This window comes from Ziziphus jujuba, chromosome 8, assembly GCF_031755915.1.
Source record: "Ziziphus jujuba cultivar Dongzao chromosome 8, ASM3175591v1".
Classification (NCBI taxonomy): Eukaryota; Viridiplantae; Streptophyta; class Magnoliopsida; order Rosales; family Rhamnaceae; genus Ziziphus; species Ziziphus jujuba.
In genome coordinates, this window is record NC_083386.1 from 8,509,590 (window position 1) to 8,517,900 (window position 8,311).

At 34.1% G+C, this 8,311-nt stretch overlaps 1 protein-coding gene and 1 long non-coding RNA gene across 2 annotated transcripts; one reads left to right on the forward strand and one right to left on the reverse strand.

Moving 5' to 3' along the window:
* Window positions 1-247: 247 nt before the first annotated feature.
* LOC107413037 (uncharacterized) lies at window positions 248-3,547 on the forward strand. Its single transcript, XM_016020888.4, has 5 exons — window positions 248-433; window positions 1,057-1,189; window positions 2,395-2,639; window positions 2,793-2,964; window positions 3,273-3,547. The coding sequence occupies exons 1-5, from the start codon at window positions 318-320 to the stop codon at window positions 3,504-3,506; spliced, it is 900 nt and encodes a 299-aa protein (XP_015876374.2). The 5' UTR covers window positions 248-317; the 3' UTR covers window positions 3,507-3,547.
* A 151-nt stretch (window positions 3,548-3,698) lies between these two features.
* LOC112491109 (uncharacterized) lies at window positions 3,699-8,079 on the reverse strand. The gene is made up of 3 exons (XR_007239518.2): window positions 7,922-8,079; window positions 7,778-7,815; window positions 3,699-4,142 (listed from the first exon to the last, which is right to left on the reverse strand). It is a non-coding gene; the product is annotated as an uncharacterized LOC112491109 (long non-coding RNA).
* Window positions 8,080-8,311: the final 232 nt, after the last annotated feature.

Consider the following 8,311-nt stretch of genomic DNA (forward strand, 5'->3'; position numbering starts at 1 on the left):
ATGGATTTAACTCTTTAATTATTCCTACTTACTATTATAATAATTATTTAATCATGTTAAATTGGATTAAAAAAAAAACGAAAATTCAGATTGAGTGTAATTTGTTGTTATTATTTTTTTTTTCTAGCAAAGGAGTGTAATTTATTTTTTAATATTTGGCACGGAGAATGTGGCTCTTATTGCCATGTGGCAGTAATGCCGGCAGCGATTAACCTTGGATGACCCAAAAAAGAAAAAAATAAATAAAAATAAAATTCAGTTTCTGAATATGAATGTGTTTGGGACAGTGAGGAAGAGTCTTGTGAAGGGTGTTAGCAATGGAGAGAGGAGTTCAAAGATGGGCAGTGGATATATCAGACTGGAAACCATCTTTTCAAGACTTCTCTTTTGCCCTCTCTCTTCTTCCTGTCCAAGACTGCGATTCAATCACCAGGTTTCTGTTTTTTCCTTTTCCTTTTTTTCTTTCTTTTTCTCTACTCTTGTGTTTGTTTCTCGAGAAAGACCCAGAAAAGAAAAATGATTTCGATATGAATATTGTAGGTTGCATATTTGATTGTCTTTTCTGTGTTTAGAATGTAAAACAATTTTTTTTTTTTTCCCTCTAGTGAGAAACTTAGCTTATTTAGAGACATGGCTTCTGTATTGGGTGGAGTTGACTGGAATTATTGAATGGACTACTTAAAGATTCGATTTTTTTTATTTTTTTTTTGGTGCCCTTTTCATGGTAACCAAACAGATTAATTGTTTGTTGTATGCCTCTTTCAATGAAATACTTTATCAATGAATGCCAATAGAAGCTTGTTTGGTCATCCTCTGTTTCATGTGGGAAAACTGGAAATTTTGAATTTCGTGTGGCTTATGAAATCGGCTTATTAATAGTAGCCCTCATGGTGCATCTGCTAGAGTTTGTTGAAAAAGTTTCAAATTCTTTAGAAATTTAAACAATAAAGGAAGTAGCTTTTTCAAGACTTTTAATTTACTATATTTTTTGGATTCTTTGCTTTCACTTAATTTTGAAGTGTCTATGACCTTACAATGAATTTGTCAAACTGGTAGGTTTATAAAAATGGAAGATAGGAAAAGGGCACTTGTGAGCCGGATGCTTCAATATGCTATAGTACATGAAGTGTTGGGAATCCCATGTGGAGAAATTATCATCAAGCGCACATTGGAAGGCAAACCATATTTGGTAATCAACATAGTCAACTACTTTTTTGTTATCGTAGTCTTATCTTGTTTTTCTGGGTGATATTCGAAATTTAGCAACTATCTGTAACTATTTGACTGAGTTCAATTTAAGATTGTTATTTGGTAAAATCATTGGGAGGCGTTTCCTAAACATTGTTTTATTAAACATCATTTCCGGATATTCAAAATGCATGATCAATTATGTAAATTGTAGTTTTTGCTGCTAGGTTTTTCCTCCCATATTCAAAAAGGTAGGCATATAGAAGCATGTAATTGCTTATTCCCATATTGACGTGAGATTGTATTGGAGATCAATCAGGCAATTTTGGTCATGCCAGTATTACCAAAAAAGGGATAGGCTTTTCTGCCCTTTCCTTATCCCCTCTGCACCCTTGCCTTGTTTTGGACACAGGACTCAAGAAACCTTGTTTTATCTGTTTCTTTTCCATTTCTGGACTTATATTAAGTTGGTGGATAGAGAATGCTAAACACAAATCCTATTACAATTTCAGGGCATAGTGTTACAGAAAGTACTACCTGAGCTGTCCCTTGAGTGACCAAAAGACTTTACATTTACCAAGGACGGGATACCAGTAAACCGTCAGACTGCTGATACCACTACGCCTCCATACCATTTTCTCATTTTTTTTTTTTTTTTTCCAATATGGTGTCCAGAAAAAGTAGTAAAAAAAAGTTTAATTGCTGGTTCATATTTCTGTGTTTCTTTTGGCTCCTTTTTCATCCACTCCTCTGCTTTCCATATGTCCTGCACGTGGTCATTTTAGGAGATTTGCTGTCTTTTATATATCATTTCTAATTATTAATATGTACTAATAAAGCATCCTTTTTATCTCTTGTTTGCTTTATGATTCACACCAACTTTTAGAGAGCTTCATTACTTAAGATACATGTGACTGCTAAAATTTAAGCAGAGTTGATAAGGAAAAGATCAGTTGACTAGAGAGGGAAGAAAGCTGTGGATAGAAGTCTCTTTAGCTTAAAGACATCCTAGTGTCAGCTGACTCGGGAGTATATGGGATGACAAATCCTGTTTCTTTGCAAACTTTGTTCTCCAATTTTGCTTTACTTGACACAATATTATCGTATTACTTCCCTGAGCACTTTTTTTTTTTTTTTCCCCTCCCTGTCTTGCATCCATTATTATAATCTTTTATGACTATATCGTCCATGCTTCTTTGCTTTCAGGAATCTGGGAAACATTTTCAAGAATTCCCCAACTTTAATTTTAACACATCGCATCATGGTGACTATGTAGCTATAGCTTCTGAACCATTATGCCTTGTGGGGTTGGATATTGTGTCAAATGTCATTCCCTGGAAAGAGACAGTCACAGAATTCATTCAAAACTTCTCATCTTATTTTTCAAATTTGGAGTGGGATAATATAATCACTTCTGGGAATTCTAATGATATTTTGTTTGAGTTTTATAGGTATATTTCTGATGTAATCTTCAAAACATTCATCATGCCATAATATTACAATATGATGGCATTGTACAAGCAGAATTGGATTTGATCTAAATTTGTGAATCATTAACAAATTAAAGTGATAAAATTATGTTTAACTGATTATAGTTGTTATAGGTATTGGAGTCTCAAAGAAGCATATGTCAAAGCAACAGGTAGTGGGCTGGCTTATGGTTTGGACAGAGTGGAATTTCATCATACTGGTTGGACAAATATCTCTGTTAAAATTGATGGAAAGGCTATGCCAGAATGGAGATTTTGGCTTTCTGAGCTGGGAAAAGGTCATTTGGTAAGTCGTCTATAAAATGAAAAAAAATATTAAAAAAAAAAAATTATACTTCCTTTTCGTTGAACTGCCTACTTTCTGTATGTGCTGTAAATGGATTATTCTGTTTTTGGTGCTTTGTCATTAAATATATGCTGGAATTTTTCATTATTGGATATAATCATGTTGTCTCGATCATGGAACAAGAGCAAACTAGAGCAAAGCATGGTCGCACTTTCTCGTTGAAAAGTATAAAAGTTTTGGTGGTTATCAGAAGTCACTTATTTACAGCTGCACCTTGAATAATAGTTTTTTTCCTGCTGAATCAACAGGTATCACTTGCAAGAGGTCACCCAAGATCTGCTGCTAGTAATTACAAGAAAACATTGGACGTTACAGATTTCGATGAAGCAGAATACCACAAAGGCCTTAATCTTCCGAACACAAGATTTTCGCTGAGAAACGTTGAACAACTCATCCAAGTTTTATGCAAAGAAATTTACAGAGTACCTAGACCTAGGATCCATAATACAGTTGATGTAGAAGAAATGTCTGATGAACACTAATCCAGTAGAAGTGTAATAAAAAGCATACCCATTATTTTGCATACAGATGACTATCATGCATTGTATCAACCATTTTGAATACATGAGCAACCAGAATTGAGGTGAAGACATTGAAAATTTTCCTATTGAACTGCATGTTCTCTTCAAACAGGGGAGGAAGGAAACCCCTTTTGAAAAATATATATATCTAATAATAAATCTTAAAAGATGTAGATTATTTCCTGAAAACACTTAGAAATGGTTTTTGATTCGGAATTTTACATTGAAATCTTTATTATTGATTATTAACTCTTTTTATTTATTTTTTTCATATACGTGAGAGATTAATTGCATTAAATGTGATAAGGAAGCCAAGCCAAGCCAAATCCATGTGGTAAAAATAAGAAAATATTGTTATCAAACAATACTCAGCATATTATTGGAAGAATAATGATTTAAGTAGCCACACAAAGACTAATGTCCTTCTATTTGCTGTATCATAATTGTTATTATTATTATATTTTATTTTAATAGCAATACCAGAGAGACCAGAAGATCAACAGTTGTGGAAGCATTGGTTGTGGACGCTTTCCATTTTACGTACACCTCCATCAAACGCTGGCATGCAGAAATCAGCACATCTTTCACCATCATGATCTGGTAAACATATTACCAAATCCAGGGTTATTTGGGCAACACTTTACAGCATTGACTTGGTTGCATTCTGAATAACTAAAAAGTAAATAAATTAAAGGATGGTTAAATCTCATTAAAAAAAAAAAAAAAAAAGTTTATAATGTATGAAACTCGATAAAACACTCAATAATCATAAAAAGATTAAAATAAAATAAATAAAATAAAATAATAAAAAATAATAAAAATTACTTAAAACTGTCACATCCATGCAATTTATGCGCAAAGATGATATAAACCAATGGAATAGGCAAGGAATGCAATAAGTAGCAGTATTATCGCATTAACTTTGAAGGTGATCATCTTTATTCTTTCTAAACCTGCAAACTAATTTATATAGAACAACTTCTCTTTTTAGGTTGTCCTTTTACTAAAAACTTGATGCAAGAGCCCACAGCCAGAAGTGTACTGCCAGGTATTAGCATTCAGATGCAAAGCAGTAATTCCAGATTTCAGAATATGCAGAAACTGCGGCAGATGAACTTGTATGAATTTGTAGCAGAACCAATATATATGGGATTGGAGCCCTCTTCTTCTTTTTTGTAGGCATAGACAAGGGGCCTTTTATTGCCATGTGGCAGTAAGATGGCTTTGCAGCTTCTCCATGGAAGGTATACAGAAAGCCGGAAATCAAATTGTTTTTCATTTTCTCCATGTGATTCATTTTCTCTTTTGTTATGTCATGCAACAAGTATTTTTAGTAGAAACTAGATGATGCATCTCATTCTCTCACCAATCCCTGGTCTGAGCATGTCCATGGATCTTACAATCTCACCTACCAGTTTAATTCTGCAGTTAATCAGCAAGACACAGATTATTTTTAGGCAAAATAGAGATGCTGGTATATAAAGTCAAGAAGTGACCCACACTAGGATCAGCAAGATCAATGATGATAAATGTTGATGATGTTCGTACTCAATGAAGATCAAGGTCCAAGAGTAGAAGTGCACCAGATCCTAAAGGAACTATAATCCTAGCACTACTGTTCCAATATTCTCGGGACTAAAAATTGAGCCTCATTGTAGGAAATATAGATAGGTTTAGGATTTTAAAGCTGGTAGAAAGTGGAAAAAGTTTTAACCTGTGTTAAGCCACCACAGCTCAAGTTGATGACTATTGACTACATATAATATTTCTACTTCTCTTCTTAGTTAAAATATTTTATAAAATATTTCTTTTCTTTGCATTTCCCTCTTTTCTTTTGCTTATTCTCTCGCTTTTTTTAAAAAAGAAAAGAGGAAAAAGAATTTAATTACCATTATGTGTACTGTTAATTGTCTACAAAATGGGGTCAACTTTTCTACAACCTTTAAGCTATCTATATTGACGAAAACTTAAACATAGTATCACAGCATAATTATCTAACTAATCTTGTAATTAAACCATAACCACACTGCTATTTTGCCAGCTTGCTTAAACTAAACTGTTTTTCATATCGCCTTGCATCCTCTTGTAAGAAGACCTTTTTTCAACACCAATCAAAAGCCCCTAGTTGCATCTCCATTTTCCACAACCTTTAGTCCAGAATTAACCCCTAATAAAGCTATAACAATTCTGGAGACCCTATGATGCAGTAAGCAAGCTATATCAAATCTTGAGATAATATGATGCAGTGAGCATTAACTTTCAGGTTTCTACAACTTTCAGCCATCAACGTCTAATCTTCTTATATCAGAATTTATTTATAGTTTCATATGCCCTAAAACCCATGCCTCTATACCACAAGTTCAAAAATCCAAGCCCATATGTAGATAAGCTTCCTAATTAATTAGTCTTCCATCACTTTTTGTAAGACTCTTTCAACTTTTGAATTTTTTGGTGTATTTACCTAATATCACTGATTGTTTCCATCACTTTCTTGAGAGTACTAATAGTCGTAATACCTCAAAGCTTCACCAGTCCCCTCCTATCTGATGGAAAACGAGAAAACTCTTCAAATGAGGATGGAAATGTCCAGTATAATGTTTTAGCAAACAGTGGGGGAAGAGTTTTCTGAACTTCTCTTCAAGCTCAGGTTGATGGGATCGAATAGAACTTGAATATAATTTATACATAACAATGCCTCAGAGGTTTCAACTATTGGCTCATAACTTTTGCCTATGTATGTACAAAAATTCATAACAATCGTGTAGCAAGTATATCAGAAAAGGAACTACATTATTTTACACTTGTGAAATGACATCTCTGGTGGATCCAAAAAAACTTGCTGGAAGCCCACACTCAGCATATAATACCAGATAATATCACCAGACGCAAAGCAGGAATTCCAGATTTCAGAACATGCAGGAACTGCAGCAGATGTGCCAGAAGTAGTATGATTTGCAGCAGAACCTAGAAGCCTGAAGAAACTTGCAGATACAATACAATCCAAGAAACTTTCAGCAAACCCAGTAACCATGAAAAAAGAACAGATACTGTGCAGGTCTTACTCAACCTAGTAATCCTTGAAAATTTTCAGAAGATGAATATCAGATAGATTAACGGCAGCTAGTTTTTCTATGGCACTTACACCATACTGGAGAGGGAAGAAGAGAGCCATAAGCCATAAAACGCTATTCTTCATTCTATAAAAGATCAAAGTATAAACATAAAATATCTAGAATACCCCTATCTGAATGAAGGGTCTGGAATTTAGATGGATTTATCAGCCTCTTTAACTTTTCCTTTCCTCCTTTTTTCTCCTACCAAACGAAAAGAACTTGCCATCCTTTCCCCTCTCCCTCCTCCCCTTTCCTTCCCCCCACTTTTCCACTCTACCAAACAAAGCCTAAGAGAAGGTAACCGATATCATAAAGAAAATGGAAAGGAAAACACTAAAAACCACACAAAACAGATCCAAAATAGGAATTGGCTACTTATGTAATAACTATGTTCTCTTTTAAGTTTTTGTTAGGTTAGGATTCTAGAGATTTTTTTAGTTCATTTCTAATTAGAACTATCATTAGATTACATTTTAATTTGGATTAGGATGTTTTCTTTAAAAATAGGGTTCTATGAAGCTCTAGAGGCAGATAATTGAAATGATGGATTAGTGAAGGGTTATCCTTCTTCTCTTCGTTGTACTATCTTCCTCTACTTTACATCTAATTCTCTGTTTACTTGCCTATTACCCCCTTCATCCATTTTCTCCCCCCCACTTCTCACCCCTTTTCATCAAATTATCATGTCCCTGATCTCTTTCTCTATCCTGGTCCTGTATCACATTGATTACAACAGTTAATTACCATACCAGTAGTTTAGTAAGGAGGAAGGAACCTAGCAAATAAGTAATGACCCTATAGAAAATTATATAAATATATCAACACAAGTATGCCCCGGGGAGGACATAGAAGCTACTGCACATGTTTTGTAAGGAACAATGTTGCAGGAAACAAAAAGCATGCTACAATATATGCTATCACTTCTTTACATAAAAAGAACACATTCCTATTACCACTCATGTCTTTTGAGCTTATTAGCCTATTCTGACAAGTTACATTCCATTTGAGTTTAAAAAATCAGATTAGATGCATGGAAACTGAAGCAGTACATAAATGTTGTACATAGTAAAGGCAATGCAACACCTGCTTCACATCATAAAGTTGAAAAAAAGCAAGCACCTGTGAGATAAATTCAGAAGCATCTTTAAGAGTTCAACCTGTAGAGGCAAGAGAGAAGAAAAAAAAAAAAAAAAAAACAAGTATCTGAAATAGCCAAGCCCTAAATTGTAGAAAATGCTCATAAAATAGGAATTGAAAATTCACCTCAATATGTAATTGAGGTTCACCCAAAAATCTGCAGACCTTGACAGTAACTTCTTTTGGAACTTCTATTTGCAAGCGATACTAGTTGACCATGAGTACCTTAATATCTACAGTTTAAAAACAATAAAATCTATTACTATATTTTTCAGACTAAAGAATGATCACATACCTTAACAATATACTTTTTCCAAGCCACCATAGTCTTCTGTTTCGAAATAGGCATGGAAATATAAACAGTAGAAGCAGGGCACAGCACCAGGTAGTGTCAAATAAATTCCACAAGCTTGAGCTGGTCAAGAGTAGCCAAAGAGGCATCTAATGCTGTATAGGTCAATATACCTGCCAGAAGAAGTGTTGGAAGAAAGAACCAAACATCTAGTAACTGCTAAA